Source organism: Podarcis tiliguerta, assembly GCF_965153285.1.
Source record: "Podarcis tiliguerta genome assembly, chromosome: 4".
Taxonomy (NCBI): domain Eukaryota; kingdom Metazoa; phylum Chordata; class Lepidosauria; order Squamata; family Lacertidae; genus Podarcis; species Podarcis tiliguerta.
This window is the reverse complement of record NC_139537.1, coordinates 32,989,960-33,012,747: the sequence shown is the minus strand read 5'-3', so window position 1 is coordinate 33,012,747 and position 22,788 is coordinate 32,989,960. Positions and strand designations below refer to the sequence as shown.

The 22,788-nt window shown below is 42.8% G+C and overlaps 1 protein-coding gene and 1 long non-coding RNA gene across 3 annotated transcripts; both read right to left on the bottom strand.

Moving 5' to 3' along the window:
• Positions 1–201: 201 nt before the first annotated feature.
• TMEM45A (transmembrane protein 45A) lies at positions 202–19,964 on the bottom strand. Of its 2 annotated transcripts, none has more exons than XM_083438488.1 (6): positions 19,671–19,964; positions 8,948–9,143; positions 7,130–7,342; positions 5,695–5,879; positions 3,145–3,290; positions 202–1,692 (listed from the first exon to the last, which is right to left on the bottom strand). In XM_083438488.1, exons 2-6 carry the CDS (start codon positions 9,132–9,134, stop codon positions 1,599–1,601), a joined length of 825 nt encoding a protein of 274 aa, XP_083294614.1. In that variant the 5' UTR covers positions 9,135–9,143; positions 19,671–19,964; the 3' UTR covers positions 202–1,598. The 2 variants fall into 2 exon arrangements, with proteins under 2 accessions (XP_083294614.1, XP_083294615.1); XM_083438489.1 differs by having other exon boundaries at positions 8,948–9,140; positions 19,671–19,825.
• LOC310677130 lies at positions 16,609–17,660 on the bottom strand. Its single transcript, XR_014510946.1, has 2 exons — positions 17,241–17,660; positions 16,609–17,206 (listed from the first exon to the last, which is right to left on the bottom strand). It is a non-coding gene; the product is annotated as an uncharacterized lncRNA (long non-coding RNA).
• Positions 19,965–22,788: the final 2,824 nt, after the last annotated feature.

The following is a 22,788-nucleotide window of genomic DNA, read 5'->3' as shown; positions in this document are numbered from 1 at the left end:
ATCATAATTTGCAGTTTACTTCGCTGCATCCAATGCTGAAATCCTATGCACATATATTTGGTAATAAATACCCATTGAAAACAGAGGCTCTCCATTTTAAGGATCTGGCTGAAGGATAGCTACATGTCCAGAACCTTAGTGCAAGTGGATTAAGCAACGGAACTCAACAAAAGGGTAAAAAAACAATCCAGACTACAAATGTTGCTTGTTTCAAAGTAAACTGGAACAATTTATTTCAACATTTAAAACCAAGTTATTATTCATAATTTTAAGTAGCTGCACTAGCCGGAAGGATCCTTCATTGATTACTTGATAAACAGAATTCTTCTTCCTCTCTACCAAAAGATTGCTGTAACAATAACTTTTGGTGTTTAGAAAGTGCATATGACGTAGAAATCAAAATGCTCTTGTCCATTGGTAGAAGAGTCATTTAAAGTTGGATTTCCTAAACAGAACATATGTACATCCTATTAAATCTGCTAGACACACTTGCTATTTTATGTCCCACATATGCTATTCCCAGCCGATAATATACTTACTGACAGGAGAGCTAAAAGGCACGCAATGTCATACGGTATTTCCTGAGTATAGCTTCATACTGAGTAACGTGGCACAAATAAGGATACTTCTAAATGGTGCTTTCCCAGTAAGCAGACTCAAAAGGAATGAGCACTACTTCCAGGAAGAGGTATCTGCAAGTGAGGGAGGTAGCACAGCCATAGCCCTCTCCCAAACAGTAATCACTGTTTGCTTTGAGTATAGGGATAGTGAACCTGTGGCTCTCTGGACTACAACTCCCATCCTACACGGTCATTGGCCTTGCTGTCTGTGGCTGATGGGAGATGGAGTGCAACAACATCTGGAGGGCCTCGTATTCCCCATGCCTCACAGAGACATAATGACTTTTCCAAGGTGTGGTCAAGTTTCATGGTCAAGTGGGGATTTGAACCCTCTCACCCAACTCTACTACACACTGAGTAAATTCAGAGCAAAGGCTCTAAGATATACAGCAGACATATATGCCTTATTTATATAAATGGACTCTGCTACAAGGTAAGTAACAAGTCTAACATAGTGCTTACAATCATCCACCATTTCAAGAATACCATTGTGTCCTAAGTCACAACACTAACTTTTTTTTTTGCACAAGATTTGTAATGCAATTAGATCGTACTCGATAATAAATAATAATAAACAAAGCAATAACTTTGAAAAATATAAATTTGCAAGATACACTTTGGACAGACAACAAATTATTCTTTATAGTTAAAAATAGATATGCACCTTTTATGACTGGATCAGTTTTATGCAACGGCAGGGTTGCATTTGATTGCCACTTGTGAAAATCTCCCAGTTTACCCAAGAGCAATGAAAGAATAGCCCCATAATAATGGCCTGGATTGATTTGCCCATGACAGTGTCACCCTAGCCTATTTATTAGCAAAACATTCTCTTTCTACTTCAAGCAAAGGATAAACGATGCACTAATGGAAGTTTCATAAATTAATGCAGAGTCTTAATGATGTGATAAACAACGCCATTACAATTCAGAAGTGGAAAGAATAGGTGCTAAGCCTTAAGAAAATATTTGTGCTGAATTAGATCTCATCTTCTGATTCCTGGTCTCGCTCAGATGTTTTCAATAATCCAATTTCCATGGATGGAGTTTGTTTTAGTTTTGTGCGAACTATCCTGGAGAGGGGAAAACAAAGCAGAACCATTTGAGCTACATATTCATCCGGTTAGGTGTCAGGAAATCAACACCTATTTGATATCAAACAACGGAAGAGCCTTTCTGAATGAGAAACTTATATTCCTGGTTTGACTGTTTTCCAATTATATATCCTGACACAGTGGCATATATATCTACAGGATACAACTATTCTAAAATATAGAAGAGTTTTCTCAAATGCACAAATGAATGAGCTGCCTTCAACAATATTTGAGGGTCATTTAAAGCAAAATCATATATGTCCATGCAGAGAGGGTACTTCTGAAACACTCACATATTGCTCTTTTTAAGATATTTGTGTAAAATAGTTAATAACCCCATTATCAGCTCATCCAGGGCACTTAGCTGATTACTAAATGACTTTTCTCCCTATGGTGTGGCCAATATAACCTGGTGACATCAGAGACTGGAAACTTTCATTAAAATGTAACAAATGTTTCATTTCATATAATTTTTAATTGAAGTTGGCAATCTTACCTTAGTTGTTTATATATATTTGTGCTTTGCACATGAATTGTAAAGTCCCAGTCATATATTCTAAGCCGGGTAGGAATCAAGTGGGGAGCTGCTTATTTTATATGGGATTACATAGTAACAATGTATACCCCAAGTCAACTTACCAACATTTTGTCACACTTTGAAGTGCTCATGGATGGTGCCTCTACACAATCGTCAGCTATCCCCTCCTCAATCCCCCTGTACCACAACCTGCGCCATTCAGCAGAGTCCCTCAGCCTTTGGCAGAGGCAGGAAAATAACCCTCCAGCAATGCAATGGGTGCTGGAAGTCGCCTGATCTCTGGTCAGTTGTGTCACTACTACTTACAGAGTGCAGAGTGGGAGTGTGAGGCTAGGATGCCTGTGCTCCTGCTGGTCCATTTCAACCATTCTGACCTCATCCCTCACCCTCTACCTCCTGGTAGGCAGTAGTGACGCAACTGACCTGAGGGCCAATGAGGGGCACCACTCTGCCACTCCTATCCTTTTCAATGGCATTTCTCTGGACCCGACCATATAATATTCTAGGGGTGCTGGCATTTTAAATAAATCCATGAGCAAAATGTTCATACGTCTTCCCTGATCTTAAGCTTTGAGAAGAGACAGACTACAGGAAAGAGCCTCACAGAGTTCAACGGACTGCTATCTCTTTCAGAAGAAAAATAAATGCACATTGTTCACTGCTACATAAATGACACAGAGGAACTTTGCTTATTTCCTAGCAAGGTTGTGAGAAAACAGCAAAGCCCACTTGGGTTGTGCCAATGGTTGCAGGCTGACATATGGAGGCCATTGCAGTTTCGCATTCCTCCAGAACTGGAGTAGCCAATTTTTCATAGCTGAGAGTTTTCTTATGTTGAACAGCGCTCTAGCATTTAGTGGCAAGTTAAATGAAGCTCTTCGGGATTTACTTACCAGCTGATTACAGTGTAATTCAAACCCATTATTAGAAGTGCAAATGCATAATGCCAGCAATAGCACATGGTGATGAACATGATATTGTTGTGGTCCGTTTGGTTCCATTCTGGACCCCCACTTGGAGGATAAAGTACAAATCCAATCTGTGGTATCAAAAAAAGGACATGTGGCAGATGATGGATATGTTATTGCAAAAATGTATAAAGTTTTGTTGAAATTTGAAACAGAAGAAGAACTAATTAAAGAATGCATGATTAAATGAGCAAACAAAATTGGTTATAACATACAGATGGAACAGTGAGAGTATATGTGGACTAAAGGGTTAAAATTCACATTGTGTTATGATTTTAAAGAGAATTTTTATAAAATGATGCATCATTGGTCTATATTTTGAAAGATGTAAGACACACACTTATATTTTTATAATAACACCAGCCCAAAGAAAGTAACTTCACAGTTACATTTTTGAAATGCTTCTTAAATAGAAATTTACAAGCAGAAGTAAAAGAAGATAAGTCTCAATCCCAAATCTACAGAGGAACACCCTGGAGAAGAGAATGCATTGGTGAATTCTACTATGGTACTGAACATATTTACAGTGGTACCTTGGGTTAAGTACTTAATTCGTTCTGGAGGTCCGTTCTTAACCTGAAACTGTTCTTAACCTGAAGCACCACTTTAGCTAAAGGGGCCTCCCGCTGCCACTGCACCGCCGGAGCATGATTTCTGTTCTCATCCTGAAGCAAAGTTCTTAACCAGAGGTACTATTTCTGGGTTAGCGGAGTCTGTAACCTGAAGCGTATGTAACCTGAAGCGTTTGTAACCTGAGGTACCAGTGTATTTAAGCTTATTTATGGAAAGCACTGCAAATGGGAGAGCTGCCTTTCCTTCTGAAACTTATTCTACTGTTGTGAACTCTTCCATCTGTCAAAGAAACTGCACCTTTTCTCTTTTTTACCTAGATGTTTTCCTTGTCATAATATATACTCTCAAACAACAGTACTGCGCCTACGGAACTCATAACAAAGTGGCATGTACAAAGCTAAACACAGAAGATTTACAAAACAGTAGAGTTCAGAGTTTCATTTAACTCCCTTGCCCTGAGCTTTGAAGCAATGGTGGCTTCAATAATGGGGCAAGATATAATCCATCCCAGTAATATGAAAGTTTGCCAGAATGAGTACATTGTTGTGCCACCTCTATTCAATAGGAGAAATGGTTGGTTACAAACAATGCAGCTGTCTGATCTGCAGTGCAGTATTTGAAAGACAAATGAACAGCTCCAAACTTATCCCTCTAAGGACCAGCCCTCCCATTTTTCAATCTCATCTTCCGGGCTGCTCCCCCAAGAGTGTCGTTTTACAGCCTTTCATTTTCTCCCCACAAGTATCTCAGACAGGCCAGATCCCTGTTGCAGAGTGGACCAGGCATGGGGCCTGATTGATAGGATCCCTATTGGATTGGGTGGTCTGACTCCTCCTCTGACTCAGAGGCATGGTGTAGTGGTTAGAGCAGGGGTCTGCAACCTTTAAGACAAAAAGAGCCACTTGGACCTGTTTCCGAAGAAAAAAATACCTGGGAGCCGCAAAACTCGTCATTATAAAAATAACTTTTTTGTCACTTTTTCTTATTATTTCTTTGTTTGACCCCTTAGAATTACTCCTCCTCATAGAAATAAACGTTAAATTAACAAGTTACCTTTGTGTGTGTGTGTGTGTGTGTGTGTGTGTTCCTCACTCCCCTTCAAAACAGTGACCAGCGTACATGCCCCCTTTCAATGCAGTGACCAGTGTACATGCCCCTTACAATGTAGCGGGTGGGCGGGTGGGAAGGTGACGTCGGGACGGTGCGTGACTAACGCACGCACCGCCCCCGACGTCACAGCCAGTACAGCGCCCGCCACAGTGGGGAGTGTCTGGGCGCACAATGCGCCTCCTCCCCTCGCTAGTATCCGCCCCGGAGCCGCGGCAAAGGTGTAAAAGAGCCACATGCGGCTCCGGAGCCGCGGGTTGCAGACCCCTGGGTTAGAGTCTTGGACCAGGACCTGAGAGACCCCAGTTCAAATCTCCACAGCTGTGAAGCTCACTGGGTAACCTTGGGCCACCCACTGTCTCTCAGCCCAACTAACCTCACAAGGGTTGCTGTGAGGATTAAATGAGGAGGGGGAAACCATGTGGACCACCTTGAGCTCCTTGGAGAAAAGCTGGGATATAAATGCAATAGTTAAGTACGTTTCTGTTGAATGCAGGCATGAGAAAGCAGGCTTTCCTGTGAAGGTAGAAGATGATGAATGAAGAGGAAGGTGGTGGCAGCCTTCCTCTGTTGAGTACCAGGCAGCCATCAATGTAATAAAACACAATGCCCCAGAGTGACATAACCAGCTCCAATTTCAATGGTGACTTCTTCGTAATTAGAGGAACACCAGAAGATGGGGGCAGGGCAATGGTATCAGCTCCCTAAGGATATTGCGGGCTGCTGCTGGGCCTGAAATCAAAGTTTTCCTGGGAATTAACTGATTACGAAGGCAGGAAACATAGACTCGCTCACCTGCCAGAACCAGCTCCCCTGCAGTATACAAAGACTTGTTCGGAACATCTCAAGGACAATGACGCCACGGAAGAAGACCTCCAAGAAGATGCAAGCAGCTCCTCCAAAGACGGCCACTAGAAGTAACTGATGAACATGGTAATCTAACATAGGTCGCCCGTGGATGTGGAAATAAAAGAGAAATCCTGGTAACAAAGAAATGAGAGGGTCTACTTTTGCTTCACGTATTAATTTACTGAACAAAATTTCTGTTACAAACCGTAATATTTTGGTTTTGTTTCAAGTAACCTATGTGTATATGCATGCATTATTTTAGAAAAGTCAAGAAGTGCTCAGGTACCTGGAATTTCAGTAGGGAGAATCCAATATCCCACCTCCCTTGGATACTAGAGGGGAGATAGCTCAGGACTCCACAAGTCTGCGGTGCTCAGGGCCAAAATAGAAACTAGGTGGGATACTAATTAGCAACCATGTTAGGTTTGTGCTCCCTCTCTGTAACTAATAATAGGTGTTGGGGACTATTTTAACTGGCAACACAGAGCAACGCAGTCCAGTGGGGAAGCGATTTTTATCAGGACTTGGGCAAGAGAGGAAAGGGAGGCGTCAAGGATTACACCCAAACTCTTAACAGAAGGGGGAAGTATGAACGTGAACCCCACTATGAAAGTTTTGATGTACACATTTCCCCTCTATTTATTTGTTGAAAGATTTATACTCTGCTTTTCAGGCAAGACTCATCACAAGGCAGCTTACAGAACACCAGCAGCAAACAGATTGATAAAATGTGGACAAAAATATTGGTTGTGTCCCCCCAAAGGTTTTGTTCTTATTATATTTGTAGACATAATTTACATTAAATGCTGAGGTATTTTCATTTCATAAATGAAAATGCATGTACATATATGTGCTTTCCTATTTTTTAAATATTTTGGAAATATGGCAACCCTAAAGTCCATGCTTCTGTTCTAAACATATTGTTATCTCAAAGCAGAGAGCCACACTCATCAATAAGTGTGTTATGTCTGGGATCACAGTATACATACACACCATGATGTCTGCTAAATTAACTTAAATATAAGGAGCCTTTAACCCTACTTCAAACCCCAAATCTTTAACTCTTCTATCCTGCCCTTAGTCTGCCTAATACGTAAAGATAGAAAGTTCATTATTCAGCTCCATTAATTCTCATTCTTGACCTTTCCTTCAGCCTCTCTTTGTCGCACCCTTTCATACATGACTATATGATGTGCTTTTTCTAATGCAGCTTTTACCAACCTGGGGCAAAGCAGGTTTATTGGGTGTTGCAGACCAACACAACTGGAGGGTACCAGGTCGGCGAGTGCTGCGCTAATTGATAACCTTTCATCTTCTCATTTTTGTGCTAAGAGTTCAGAAAAGATTTTCCTCCATTAACAGTATGATACAGTCAACTCACCTTCCACAAAAACAGCAATCGAAAGCATCAACCTGTCCAGGGCTACTGGTAACACATTAGTGCTGTGCACCACAATGTCTACCAGCCCTGAGATGCCATAGAAAAGATACATGGTTGCATGCTGCCAGTTCATTAGGTGATCCCATTGTTTCTCTTCATAATTGTATAACTTCAGATGTGGCCCATCAGGAACAAACTGCTCGGCGATCATACCTGTGTGTGAAACAATGGCAGACTGTGTCAACAACCTTCTTATTCAATTGCTTGCTTAAAGACTAGTTAAAGCCTTTGAGCATCACTGTGGTAATGGCAGCCTTTCTCCTTGCTTATTTTGCAAGAGCTGAAAATTCAGGTCAGTCCTTTACGCATACCTCTTGGTCTAGTCAATGCTACTGCCCACAACTCCATTTCATATCTTCTTTCTTTAGCACTATTAAGCATCTGGAACCACAGCTATGAACCCCAAAAGGAAACTTGACACCATCCCTGTAATGGACTGGTTGAGAGCCAATGAACTTGAAGCTCAATCCACAAGACTGGGGCACTGTTGGTGGGTGGTTCCCTAGACTGGATGGATGGGAGGCTGCCTGCTCTTGATAGGGTTCCACTCCTCCTGAAGGAATGGGTACACAGAATAGATCCACTGCTGTTGTTTGAGGGTCAGGTGCCCTTGGTAGCAAAAGGTGCCTTCCATCAGCTTCGGCTGGTGGCCCAGCTACACCCCTATCTGGACAGGGATAGCCTAACATCAGTTGTCTATGGTGTGGTAACTTCCAGGTTAGATTATTGCATCATGATGAAGGCAGTTCAGAAACTTCAGCTGGTACAGAATTCAGCGACCAGGTTGCTCACCAGGGGAAGACAGTTTGAGCACGTTACACCAATCTTGACCCAACTGCATTGGCTGCCAATTAGTATCCAGGTTCAATTTAAAGTGTTGGTTTTGACCTATAAAACCTTAAATAGCTCAGGACCGTAATACCTCAAGGACCATCATATAAACCGACCCAGAGACTGGGCAGAGGAGGAATCGTGGAGGCCTCATCCAGGGAGGAGGAAGAGGAAGACAATATAGATTTACAACAGGGGTTTGTGGGAGGTCACAGCTCAGAGGCAGATGAGGGAGAAAGTTGGGAAATCATGGGAGAGCCAAAGCAGAAGTAGGCTGACACGTTGTCACTAGAAAGCATTCCAGACTGTCCATCTCCCAGAACCCAGCGAGCCTTAAAAGTAGGAGAGCAAAGAGCTCGAAGAAAGAGGGCACTTAGCGGCACCCGTAGAGGAGGCAATGGGAATGACGAATGAGAAAGTGGGAGAGACCGGGGGTGGAGATTCACTTGGGACAATGCCATTATCCAAGAGGCTGGGTTCTATAGCCTCTCTCTGTAGAGTTTGCAATAAAGAAAGACTGTAAGAAACTTTTCCTTGTCTTTATACTTTCCTGGGCAACCAGCCAGGAGCCACTGACAGCATCCTGACACAGTGTCATCATCATACAAAGCCTTTCTTTGTGTACCTCCTCCATGTGAGGTCTGGTGGGCAGAAATATGAGAGTGGGCCATTTCTGTGGAAGCCCTCCACTCATGGTCTCCCCAGGGAGGCTCACTTTGAACATGGGACCTTCTACACAGAAAAAAGATGTTCTGCCACGGAGCTATGACCCTTCTCCCATTCAAGGACAGACAGAATCCACACTACAATTTGCTTTACCATTAATGCATATTGTTTCAAAAATAATCATGGTTTGTATTGTTATTCATGAAGACCCAAACACCCTCAATCCTAACCATTTTTAAATGCTAAAGAAAACCAACTTACCAATAAGGGCAAAGGAGGCTTTGGCTATGCCTTCTGCTATTTCTAAGCGATGAAATCCTGCCTTGGAACCAATGGAAGCGTTCTTTTTCCTTCGACAGAGGTACTTCAGTGGATATTTCACAGACCACCACAGGCCAAAGATAAGGAAGAAACTCCCAGGAAGTGCATGACCTTTAAAATTTGCCATCTTTTCCTACTGCACAAAAAGATACAGTCAAAGAGTGTTCTTCAGTAAAGCGTTCCTGGGAGAAACCCATTACTTGTGGCTCTAATCTTAAGTTTCAGTCTGCATATAAACATATTGCTGCAGGAGGTGGCTTTACAACATTTGCTTGTCATGTGGATCCTCATTATGTTGGACAGATAAAGCCTTGGAGATGGCGAGGAGCCTAGTGTTATAATGCTTGGAAGATCTGAGCTCTCCTTTAGAGCAGGGGTGGGGAACCATATGAGGCTGGATCTCCTACTCTCACCAGCCCAAGTCAGCATAACTAGTGCTAGGCTGCAAGTCCTAGAACATCTGGAGAGCCACAGGTTCTCCACTCTTAGAATAATAGAATTGTAGAGCTGGAAGGGGGGAACCCAAGGGTGATCTACTCCAACCCCCTGTAATCTCAGCTTGTATTAAAAGATATGTGCATATGCACTTCTGATTGAAACAGTCTGATTCCAGATTCCTTTCCATCCCTCCTCAACGCTGCAATCCAAATTCCCTTTGTACCAGGCTCGGTTTTGTATTTTATTTTCATAGCCAGAGCCCCTGTCAGTCTCGACTGGCCTACAGAAAGCCCTAGGCTGGTGCAGCTATTTGCCGGCCCCACCATCTTTAGCTGCTATAAGCAGCAGGGCTGTGGATGCTGTGGTGCCCCCCCCCTCCAGCTCCATGAAGCTCCCCCCCCCCCATGTTCTCTAACTGTGTTTTGGACTGCAGCCTAAAGCTTCTAATGAGCTGAGCAGGTCCTTGAAAATTGTTACAACATGGAAATGGCTTGTTAAATGGAAAGTAAATGCAATTAAAGTGTCTGTGAACATGCGGGTTGAGTGTTAATCTTTAACGAAGATTGTCAGGCTCAAAATCAGCATTTTTTTGCTTTTATTGCTTTATGGCCGCTAGCTATTTACCCTTGACCCTGATAGTTGGACCCATTGTCCCTATGAAAAGGCAGTGCCTACAGCAAAGTTGCAGCTAGAGGCAATATTTAGAGGCAACATGCAAAAAAGAAAAGCTAAGCAAATGAATATTTATTTTACGGCGGAACAAAACAGCAGCTGATTCACCACCCTGATTCAAATTTCTCTACTGAAAAACAATTGTGACTGTATTGGTGAGATATGCCCTCTCTCACGACTGGCTAATTTTTGCTTTTTTAAAAGAAAACGTTTGCACTTGGAGACATGGGGAAGTTAAACAAGAAAAAGATTTTATTTTACAACAATGTTAATAAAACAAGAGATGCACCAGGAGATGGAATTATTTCAAGAAGCATATATATGTAAAATCCAGGGGTAGTTACAGGCTTGTAAACAAGATGATAAATGTGCAACTTATATTTTCTTCTGTTCCTTAAAATAAACACTGAGGTGTTACAGCTTAAGTCTTAAAGCTTTGGTTCTGAAACAAGGTAGTACTTTCTGTCAGTTCCCCAACCTTCGATAAGTCTCCCTCCTGAGCATGGGTGTAGCTAGGATTATTGTTGGGGGGAGGCTTTTGATGGGGGGGCAGAACCTCAGATTTGCATTGATTTTGATTAATTTGGGGGGGGGCAGCTGATGTAGGATATATATCCCTTCTCTTTAACAAATATTTTCTTTGGTCAGGCTTGAATAGTCATACCCAACATACACTCTGTAAGGTTCACATCTAGGTTTGCTTTGAATGGTCAGGGTTTTCTTCTTCTGCCTGTCAGTAAATACCCAGAATAGCAAAAAACATAAACACATCCCTGTTAGTTTACTATTTTAGCCCAGGAACACATTTGCAGATTTATCTGAAGCAGGGAGAGTGGGGAGATTAGTAGCAAAGTTCAAAGGCACTCCTTGCTATAACCAAGATTAAATTGAAAGGGAATATTTGCTGTGGTGACGCCACAGCCATTTTATATATGTTCACCTTGTGATAACCACAGAAACGTCAACAACATAAAACTAACAGGCACCATTTTACTTGAGGAAAGGAAATTCCTACTTCCAAAAACTTGAAACCCTCTGCTGCATATGCTGCAAACCCCAATTACCAATTTCTCTCTACTTTACATTTGTGGAAGTCCAACCTAGCACACTTTTCAGAAGGTGCATGAGGCCTGTCTGTTTGAGCTGGTCTTTGGGTCCAGGTGCTAGCTGAAGAAGGCTGGGAGGAAACTAGTTAAACTAGAAGAAACTCACTGATTTGTTTACTTGAGTTTTCCCCTTCCCATTGGGGAAGGGGTAAGCTATAAATTTAAAAAATATGCGTGTGCATGTTCGGCTCCAAAAGATGTGCGTGTTCCCACATTCCAGTTTGGACGCCCTCCCATCACATGCCAGAGGTGGACATGGTCAGAGGCAAAAGTAGGCCACAAAAAGTAGGCAACAGGTTGGTTTCGTCACTTTCACATACCTTTCTCTATTCTCTCTCCAGCCAAGCAAGAAGCATTGTTAGCATTCAAGGACACATTCCAGCTAGGCAAAAAACACTCAACGAGGGTGCAAAGCAGAACAGTTGAGGGGTGTGACTCATGAAAGTTTGTGAGGCTTGAGGAATTTCGAGGGCATTTGACAGGTTGCATTTGACTCCTGAGTCTGAGGTTCCCCATCCCTGAGTCACAAAAGGCATTTATTTGGAAATGGGAACACTTCAAAGCCTGTCTGCCTGATTGATATACCATCAAACCTCGGTTGTTGAACGTAATTTGTTCCAGAAGCCAGTTTGGCTTCCGAAATGTTCGACAACCAAGGCACAGCTTCTGATTGGTCGCAGGAGCTTCCTGCACTCAAGCAGAAGCCGCATCGGATGTTCGGCTTCCGAAAAATGTTCAAATACTGGAACACTTACTTCTGGGTTTTCAGCATTCAGAAGCCGAAACGTTCCAAAATGGAGATGTTTGGGATCCGAGGTTTGACTGTACTACTGTTGTCTTTATATGTAGCAATGTTTTTCTTTTCTTTCTGCTAGCTAGCTCTCCTTCCCTTGGTTTTTGATCTCTCTGAATGCCTTTGAATTTATTCTTTGTCACAATAGGCACTGCAGGTGCACAGACCAGGCAGGAAAGCTGCCCCCTGTGCCAGCACATCAAAGGCAGCCAGTGGATGTACACTGAGCCTACAAACAGCTTGCATTCAGGAAGCAGTTATGAATGATGAACACCTTTAGTCATTTTGACGTTTTCTTTTTGTGCCTGTTCAATGGCATTTGGAGGTTAAATATTTGATCAGTCATTCTGTGCTTTAAGCATCTTGCAAGTCGCTTTGAGATACCACCAAGGCAATTAGCAGCCATAATAAATAATAATGATTGCAGTTACAATGAATTCAAACGAACAGCAGCACATTATTGCAATGTTTAGTAAACAAAAACATGGGGCTCAAGAAGGAATAAGAATCTGGTAAAAATGCTGTGACAAATTCCATTTTGCTTATAAACATGCACAAATCACAAGATCAACGTTCATGCTTTTCCTGCTCCCAAAAAGACTGTTGGTGTAATCTTAGGAATGCTTACTCAAAAGTAAGTCTAAGTGTGTGGCTAACTTCCAGATACATGTGCAGAACATTGTAGCCATGCAGCGCAGTCCTATATGTGTCTACTCAGAAGGGAGCAGGGTGGATAAAAATCAATGATTTTAATAATAATAATAATCCCAAAAAATGGATTTTTTAAAAAAATAAATCAGATTTTTAAAATTTAAATCAGAATTTTAAAATAAAATGCTTTTGGAGATTTTTTTTTTCTAAAGATAGTTTTCTATTTAAGTTACTTTATAGTCCAAAGGCTATTCATCAGGAAATAAGGATTTGTTTTAACTGTTTCATGTGTGCTAAAACTCAGTCTAAGTTGTTGTTTTATTTAAAAAATTGTTTAACCACATCAGTTAAGAAACATGGATACATATGCTGTAATGTTATTGTTTTAGTTAAATAAATTGTTATTAAGCAGGGGGCTACTACTACTAGAGCCCTTTCCCCAGTTCTCACCTGGTTAGGTAGAGCACCTGGATTAGGGCATCTCAACACTCATCTATGCAATGTTGAACAACTGATGATCAAATAGGTAGCCTCACATTATCACCATGACCCTCCTCTTCCCATATCCAGCAGACTGGACAGCCTAAAAAGAACCCCACAATTGTCCTCTTACTATGCACCATGCCACTGATACAAGTCACAAGCCTCAGCCTTTACTGTACAGTGCAAGAAGAAACAATGAGGTAGAAAGTAAAGTGTCAAAGGCTGCAATGGGTGCTGGCACAGAAACAGCCAAAATTTGTGGGCCAGAAGGAGAGAAAGTGTATGCAAGCAATCTGAAGGAAATGTTGTGGTCACCAGTCTCTGGAAGAATCAAACTGATAGCACAAATTATGAGGTGTAATATGTGCCCTTTGTTCCTTTTCTGTGCCAACTTCGTTTATGGTATTAAAAGACCTTACAATGTGCTGTGTAAACCTTAGAAGATGTCAGACTCAAAATGGCAGACAACAAAAGTGCTTTTTAAGGAACTGATGACTCCAGTAAGTCTCTCAGACTTTCCTTCTCATTTTCTGGCTATCCAAGCAGGTTTGTAAATATTGGCAGAACCTTACAGTACAGGCATCTTTAAAAACAGAATGTGCTGTGTTAAATCACTGTAGAACAGAAATAATGAGGGGTTTTGTTTTGAAATAACTTTCCTCTTAGATATGGAGCCAAAACTGAATTGGGGAAAAATATTGTATGGAATAATATTGTCTTCTGACAAATAAATGTTATCTATCTAAAAATAGTGTGTGTGCTTCTTCTAACACCATTGATAAAAGGTTACTGTGAAACATATCTTTTACAGTAACCTTTCCTTAGGAGAAAAAGAATCACTATTTTTGGGGAAATATATTTATCAATGTTTGACTTGTCTCCAAGCTCAGGGGCACATCAAACACTGGAACAATCTTTTGTGACTGTGCATAAATGTTTCACAATCCCTATTCATTGAAATCCGGAAGCGGGGTAAGGCAGTGGTTAAAAGAATGAGCTGGAACTCAGATCAGCAAGAAATTCACCAAGTGATTTTATGTTAGGTAGTATTTCTCAGCAGAATTCCCAATTATTTTATGATCATACTGGCTTGTCCTTCAGAGTTGTTGCATGAACTGATCTTTATATTACCTAGGACAGGAGTGGGGAACCCTGAGCCCACCAGCCAAATGCGGCCCTCCATGTCTCTCCGTTTGGCCCTCGGGATTCTCCTCAAACCACACCTTCTCTCCCAGGCCAGGCTTTCCACCTTTCTCAATGCTTTTGACAAGCTGAATTCCGATAATGTCTCCTGCTTGCCTGCATAGAGAATACAAAGGAGTGTGTGTGTGTGTGTGCAGAAACTACCCTACTGTGCAAAATGTAAAATTACCATTTATTGCTCCACCCACTTTTGCCTCTAGGCCCCGCCGCCATTTGCACATGGCCCCCAGAAGGGAATGTGGCTGTCAGCTGGAAAAGGTCCCTCACCTCTGTCCTGACTACATCCCTGTGGTTGGACAAAACTCATTCTGTATGAGGACTAGGACCACTGGGAGGAAATGCAGGGAAGCATTGGGGTGTCGATAGGAATTCTGTATCCATGTTTTATCACGTTCAGGACCAGCAATCCATGGTTGCGTGCTGTAACACATGAACAAATATTGAAGATGACTCCAACCTTACTGTATTCAGTTTCCTTGGTGTGGGACTTGGTATTCTTCATGGCATTCTGGAACCTATCTGAATGCTGCTTCTCAGGGTATTTAGGTTTGTGCCATTGAGGTTTTGTCTATAATTTCTGGATTTTCCCTTGGTATTGGAAATTCCGAAAGGACTGGTATAGAGAATAAGGTGTGTCACTTTGAATACTTTCCCCCCTCTGTCTGTGTGATGAGCACCTTCCTCTTGTCTCAGACTCTATTAGGATATCCTTCAATGCATTATCTCTGAATACACTTTGAATGGGGTGTGTGCTTCTCAGTGTTTCAGCTACAGAGCCTGGCATGCCACCATTTTTGTATCTATCGCATGAGCGGCGAATTGAATCATATCCAAAGTTGTCTATGCAATAAACGTTGCTGACTTTCTTAACTTATGGGGTGTTTTGTCTCACCCTGTTTTGAACTTGCAGTGCATTTTTTGTAAGATCCTCCAGGCAGGTAATGGATGTTCTTATGGAATTTGAAGATGTGCAAGACGCACACATGGAGAGGGCAGTCACACTGTGGACCTTCTTAAGAAGAAGTCAATGGATCATCTTTAATGGGTCTAAGGTATAAAATGTTATTAGCCAGCGGAACTGACTTCCTACATTCCTACAGCAGAGAATGATGCAGCTTTAATTTGAGCAATTATCTCAATTAACTAGACACCTATAACAGAGGCACCCTATGTACTCTCTTTCAAATCATAACCAGTGAAGGACCAGGAGCACAGCCTGGGAGTCATTTTGGGCTCACAGCTGTCCATGGAGGCGCAGGTTAATTCTGTGTCCGGGGCGGCTTTCAACCAGCTCCATCTGGTATGCAGTCTAAGACTCTACCTGCCCACGGACTCTCGCGCCAGAGTGGTGCATGCTCTAGTTATCTCCCGCTTGGACTACTGCAGTGCGCTCTACATGGGGCTACCTTTGAAGGTGACCCGGAAACTGCAATTAATCCAGAATGTGGCAGCTAGACTGGTGACTGGGAGCAGCCACCAAGACCACATAACACCGGTCTTGAAAGACCTACATTGGCTCCCAGTATGTCTCCGAGCACAATTCAAAGTGTTGGTGCTGACATTTAAAGCCCTAAATGGCCTTGGCCCAGTATACCTGAAGGAGCGTCTCTACCCCCATCGTTCTGCCCGGACACTAAGGGCCTTCTGGCGGTTCCCTCATTGCAAGAAGCCAAGTTACAAGGAACCAGGCAGAGGGCCTTTTCGGTAGTGGCACCTGCCCTGTGGAACGCCCTCCCACCAGATGTCAAAGAGAACTACCAGACTTTTAGAAGACATCTGAAGGCAGCTCTCTTTAGGGAAGCTTTTAATGTTTAATAGACTACACTTTTTTGGAAGCCACCCAGAGTGGCTGGGGAAACCTAGCCAGATGGGCGGGATATAAATAATAAATTGTTGTTGTTGTTGTTGTTGTTGGTCAGCAGTTAAAGAGAACTATTTGTTTTATTTCATTAACCTCCACTTGTGTGCATACTGCTTGTGCAGCTGAGTTTCAATGCTCTTTCCAGGGTGGACAAAAAGAAATGATTAATTTTAAAAAAAATAAAATGATTTTTTTATTATTATTTAAATCGGATTTTTTTGGATTTAAATTGGATTTTTAAAATAAAACGCTTTTGGAGGAAAAATCTTTCTAAAGAGAGTTTTCTATTTAAGTTACATTATAGTCCAAAGGCTATTCATCAGGGAATAAAAATTTGTTTTAACTTTTTCATGTGTGCTAAAACTCAGTCTAAGGTGTGTGGGGTTTTTAAAAAAATTGTTTAACCACATCAGTTAACAAACATGGATATATATGCTATAATGTTATTGTTTTAGTTAAATAAATGGTTTAAAATGCTATTAAGGAAATGATTATTTTTCTCCTTCAAGCAGCAGAAAAGTTGTCTAAATATAAGCAATCATTTCATAATTATCTGTCTATGTATTTCTAATAGTATAACCAAATCAGTAATTTTTGATATAATTGTAAAAGCTAGTCTGAAAATTTATTATTCCAAAAATGAAACCTTCATCTGGTTGTAAATATTAAGATTATACTAGCAAGCATGAGTCTTTCTGTAAAAAAAAATGATTTAAATCAAGTCTTACTGACTAGTGATTTAAATCATGATTTAAATCAATTTGATTTCAATCAAATCCACCCCGGTTCTTTCTTTTTCTTTGAAGGGTTACCTTGCTCAAGATTCCACTGTTGGCAATTTCTGTTGTTTCATTGCTGTTGCAAAGGTGGAAAACGATAGTCTGCACATGCACACTAACCAGATACACTGGAAGGAGGCACATTGCAAGCTTTTTAAACAAATGTTGAAATTTGCAAGAGGCTGGGTTGCTTGACAGTAAGCCACATGTGCTCTGGTGGCTTCCTGTCAAGCAACCCAGCCTCAACTCTGGTGACAGAGGAGTAGGACCTAAGGTAACCAAATATCAACACATGAGAGGCATGTAATGACTCTCTTGAAAAAGGCAATGGGAAGGTTTGACTTCTTGGGGAAATTTGACTTCTTGCACAGAGCCATCACTTCATTCTTCCTCTTCTACCACATGGAACTCTGTTGGGTATGAAGTACTAGCCTGCAACTGAAGCAAACTATCCCCATTCCCATCAGCGCTGTCTAGAGAAATCTAGAATGGAGTAAGAGACTCGGTGCCCCCAGTAGGGAGAATTGTAGCATGTGGCGCATTATGGCTGGAGAGCTGCTTATGCATAGTGGGGGGGGGGTCCTTGTATTGGAGATGATAAATGGGCTTAGTTAATAAGAACTTCTTTAATCTGTTCCAGAACTTGAAGAGAGAATAAGAAGCCCCTTGCATTTGCATTGCCCAGTAGCATATCCTGTCTTGCTGAACCTGCCTTAAGCAGAGGATTGGTTCAGCTAGACATGGGCCAGGCAGAAGACAAATCTACAACAATCGGTGATATCTCAGCAATTTTCAGTAGATTGGCAAGGGGTTTCAGATTCCCATTAGTTTAACAATGGCAACAACAAAATGGCCCCCTACACATATGCTAAAAAAGCTTTAAGAATCCCTGATCTGCAGAAACTCCGGGGTATATTTTGCATGTCACCCCCAAGCAGCTGCCCACCCAAATCAAATAAAAAAAAAAAAAAACTTTACTAACTGAACAATCACATTGCAGTTAGCTTGGTTCTGCACACACACCCCAACATAAATCCTGCACCCCCAACATAAATCCTGGCTACGCCCAGGCCCGCAAGCCACCATTTTGCAGCTGCCCACACCTGGAGCAGATGAACTGAAAGATCCCTTCCACAATTCAATAATTCTCCACAGTAAAATATGCAACAGCATTCCTTAGGGGCTGGTGTACATAACAAGGACATGACCCAGAAGGCCTACATTACTTAGTACTTCCATTAATTTATCCCTTGAATTAGACAGCCATCTTTCATCTTACAGACTTTGTTCACCATTTTCTCTACCACCTGGAATATTTGAATCATATTGGGCAGCATGGCTGTGGCAGGGACGATTCTGTCTTAGGGAACTAAGTTGTAGCAGCTTTTCTCGACTTCCATGACTTACTTTTATGAAATTCATAAGGGGAAACATTGCTTTGTAGAATCACCTTTGGTATAGAAAGCATGCTTTATAGGTTAAGATTTAATAACAGTAACAAAAAAAAACTATGCTGAAATATCCTATTGTGGGGTGATAATATTTTGGGGTCATATTATCAGTCAGAAAAAAGGTGTTTCCAATTACTGGGAGCATTCCTGTGGGTCATAACAACACAGGCTAGCATATAAAGGAACAAGCAAGCTATAGACCTGTATCTAATATTCTGTGGCATGCTGTATTGTATTTACATATAGATCAGTTGCCATCAACACTTGACTCATGCTGAAAATATCTGCAGTGCTACCAGAATAATGAAATGGTTAGATCACATCCTTGTTGCTGTTGTTGAAAAACAACCACCCATACTGGTCTTGAAGGCAAAGGAGCAACTAAAACACGTTAATTAATCTTCAACAAGTTTCCCTATTTATTTAGGCACACTGAGTGTTTCCCACCAAGCCCCACAATATATAAAGAATAGAAGGCAGGCCAAATAACAGCAAATATGAAAAAACTATTCTATACACCACTCTTCCTTGATTCGGCAAACTCCGGTGTAGCGGGGAAGGGAGTCGACTTTCCAGGAGCCACAGAGAAAAAGACAGCAGCCGGCGGGAAGTTCTCCTGCACAGTCCCCAACAAACTGCGCCCATGGTGCGAGAAAGGCGTTTAACATTCATTTCGACGGGACTTGCGCAGGAGAACGTCCCGCTAGAATGTGAGAAAGGCTTGAGCGGAAAGTTTCCAGCGAGAGATGCTCAAAGACGTGCGTCGACGTCGCTGCAAATCACATATAAATGCTTTTCCTACTCAGAACTCCATGGGAATCCAGTTATTCCCAGGTAAGCGCAGAACTGCCCGAGTAGCGCTAAACTCAGGAAAGGAGACTTTTGCGGCGTGAACGTGCTCAGGATCGGGCAGCGAGCAGACGGGAGAGATCCACTCCGGAGCAGACGGGAGATCCACTCCGGAGCAGATGGTAGAGATCCACTCCGGAGCAGACGGGAGAGATCCACTCCGGAGCAGACGGGAGAGATCCACTCCGGAGGAGACGGGAGAGATCCACTCCGGAGCAGATGGGAGAGATCCACTCCGGAGCAGATGGGAGAGATCCACTCCGGAGCAGATGGGAGAGATCCACTCCGGAGCAGACGGGAGAGATCCACTCCCTCAAATCTGTGGAAACGGGGGCGGGGGGGGGGAGAACCACGCAAATACAGGGGCTAAGGCTTACCGAACTTGGTCTGCTTCTTTGCAACTTTTTTTTGCAAAATGATCCTTATTGTCCCAATTGGGAACTTCTGAGAATCATTTAACCCGCGGCGCTCCGGCGACTTTCAGGGATGCGGACGTGTGGGTGACCTCATCCCTCCTCAGCAGCAGCTACGAAAGGCTGGAGGCGATCGTCGTCCGGGAAAGATGCACCCGCGCGGCGGCTCCTCCCCGCTCCCATCCCGCCTCCTCCCGCTGCCCAGAGATGCGCCTCTTCGGGCCAGTGGCGCCGCTGGGACAATCAAGCCGGCGCCTTCTCCCTCTCGCCTCCGCGCCCGCCTCCCAGCCGCGTCCCATTGGCCCCGTCTACCCCCTCTCGCCTGCGGATGGGCTGGAGGAGACGTCCGTCTGCGAGAGAGTTCCCCGCCTCCCTGCAGCCGCCCTCTGCTGGGGTAAGAGGGGCACTGCCTCAGGGGCTGCAGTGATGTGGCACCGAGGGGAGGTGGCCAAAGGCAGGGAAGGGGAGAGACTGTCCCACAGGCGAGATGGGCACAACTGGCGCCCACTGGCCCGACTGGGAATCACGGAGGACTACTGCCTTGTGAGAAGAAAACGAGGGGTGCTCTCCTACCAAGAGTCAAGCGAAGATGTTCTCTCCCTCCTCCCTCGTTGTGGGCACTTTTGGGAGTCCCAGAAGAACAGCCATTTATTTCCTTTGTAGGAACTCCTGCTGGTCTTAAGAAATTGAGAGAGAGAGAGAGAGAGCAGCCCTCTGGATTTTTCAGGAGGACCCTTTAAGCAGCAATCGTTTGGCAAACTTCCCTGGCCTGATAGATGCAAATTCAATTCCTTTACTGTATTTGGTTCCAGTTACTACTAAAAGGTTTTGTTTTTGCAGAGCTGGACAGCCCCAAAAGGAAGAAGACCCCATTAAAATTGGCCCTTATTCTCCAGCACAGGGAAAGGGTGACCGCTTCTCTCTTCTTGAATCCATCATCCTCAGAGGCTTCTGTTTTCTGGTTGTAATTAGAATTTTTTTAAAAAATAATTTTTATTAAATTTTCCATTTTAACAATCCAATCAAAGCACATTACATATTCCAAATTATACAAATACATATCATATAGTCCAAATATTCAAATAATAATTTTTTGTTGGGACTTCCTACGCTTCAAGTTCGGTGGGGCTCTGATCATCTTATATCTCTACTGCCTTGAGTTTCCAATAGTTCCTTTAAATCTTCCTCTTGTTACCCTTCCTTCTTTCATGGCCTCTGAGTTGTTTTTACAGGCAAGTTGAAGTAAGCAATGATGTGCTTCTGTGTGAAATTGGTATGCTTGACTCTCCTATTGCAGCTGGTAAGCCTATTGTTTGCAGTATATCCTCACACTTCTTCTTCCTCTTCTTTATTGTAAAAGAGTCGTTTTTAAAGAGAAAGAATAGAAAAGCAAAACGGGGAACAGAAAACCAGGAAAGCCATATATCTCTGTGCCATCTGATAAACATCAGTGTGCTACAAACGATAGGCAAACAAATGTTTGGCATTTTACAATGTTAAGATATCACACATTGGTGGGGGTAGGGAGCAGGAAACCTCAGCAGCGCTGGCACAGAATAATAGAATTCTAGAGTTGGAAGGTACAGCAAGTGGCATCTAGTACGGCCTTATGGTTTTACCAAGTGTGCCAATACCTCCCTCTTGTGCATAGGTGGTGTAATTTTGGCTGCATGAGACGTTCATTCCTGGAAATTGGAAATAGAGGGAACATAGGATGCTGCCTTGTACTGCATCAGACCAGCAGTCTGTCTAGCTTAGCATTGTCTGCACAGACTGGCAGCAGCTCACCAGAGTTTCAGAAAGGGGGTCTTTCCCAGTCCCACCTGCATATGCTGGAGGTTGAACATGGGATGTTCTACATGCACAGCAGATGCTCTGTCACTGCGCTATGGCTCCTCCCGATGGGTCCCTGGAACAATATGTGTTATTTGTGTCTTGGAGGAGCCTTCAGAGTTTGCCCTTTTCAAACAGGGGACTGCTTAGAGTGAGTGGGTGGGTGGGTGCTGGATGACATGAAAGCAAGAAAACAGTTGGGTTCCTTCATATATATGTATGTGTGTGTGTGTATGTGTTCATGCACGCGCACAAGCTTGTGGGGTCAGTCTGGGTGATACTCTGGTTCCTTTCGATTCTTGGGTTCCGTCATCTCTGGGCGTAGAGGTATATAAAACCAAGCTTGCCAAACCAGTTCCTTTTTCAAGGGTGCCAAATGGGTGAGGGCTTTCCCCACCCATCTCATCTGGCTGGTATGCAGAAGGATAGCCAAGTTGTGATCCGTGAGCTGGAAAGAAGATAAAGCAGAAGAGAGAGAGAGAGAGAGAGAGAGAGAGAGAGAGAGAGAGATGTGTTTGCTCTTTGCTGGACTTTGGGGCTTCCCTGAAAGCAAGATCTATGAGGGTGTTCATGCTGTGAGCCCTTCCATCCTATGCTCAGGTTGTGTTCAAATAAAATATCTTAAAAGACAGCAGAGTCTCAGCTGACTTTCATTCCAAAGAAACAGAACCCTGGGTAAGTGATGGAACCCCTAGAGTCTCTCAGTGCTCAGAGAGTGGTGATGTGCATCCAGTTTTTCCAGATTTTTTTTCTTTTCACAGCCAGCATTCTCAGTTCACTAGTCAAGCATAGTCTTCATTGGACTGCTTTGTGGGGTTTCCCTCCCCCTCCTTTAGAGTTTTTCTAAATACTGTTTTTTGTACTTCTGCACATTTCACTGCCCTAAGGATGATGGTGTGCTGCTCTCATGTCTGGTTGCTTGATACTGTTTTGGCTACTTAAGCAACAACACTTGGGGAATTCAATCGGAATTAGCATGCAGAAAGGTGGTGGTGGTGATATCTCCTTCAAGTTAGACTCTCTTCCTTCAAAACTGGTCATACTCCATACATAAATGTGTCCTGGTAAAGCAGACAAAATCCCACTCTTTAATCACCTTGATTTTGTGAAGGGTGGTATATAGAAAAATCAATTATGCCACCAAAAGAGAGGTCCATCGTGATTTGGTTCCCAAGCAGCCCATTTGCCATTTCAGCACTCCATGAAAACATTCAGTTTTAATGACTTTCTGAGTGACTCAAAAATCCCA

Excerpts from the sequence above, each read along its gene's own strand:
- TMEM45A (XM_083438488.1), bottom strand. The coding sequence starts at position 9,134 with ATGGCAAATTTTAAAGGTCATGCACTTCCTGGGAGTTTCTTCCTTATC. Across the intron at positions 7,343-8,947 it reads AGCCTCCTTTGCCCTTATTG|GTATGATCGCCGAGCAGTTT; the intron begins GTAAGTTGGTTT and ends TTTCACACACAG. Across the intron at positions 3,291-5,694 it reads AGGGGAGCTGGTTCTGGCAG|ATTGGATTTGTACTTTATCC; the intron begins GTGAGCGAGTCT and ends TTGATACCACAG.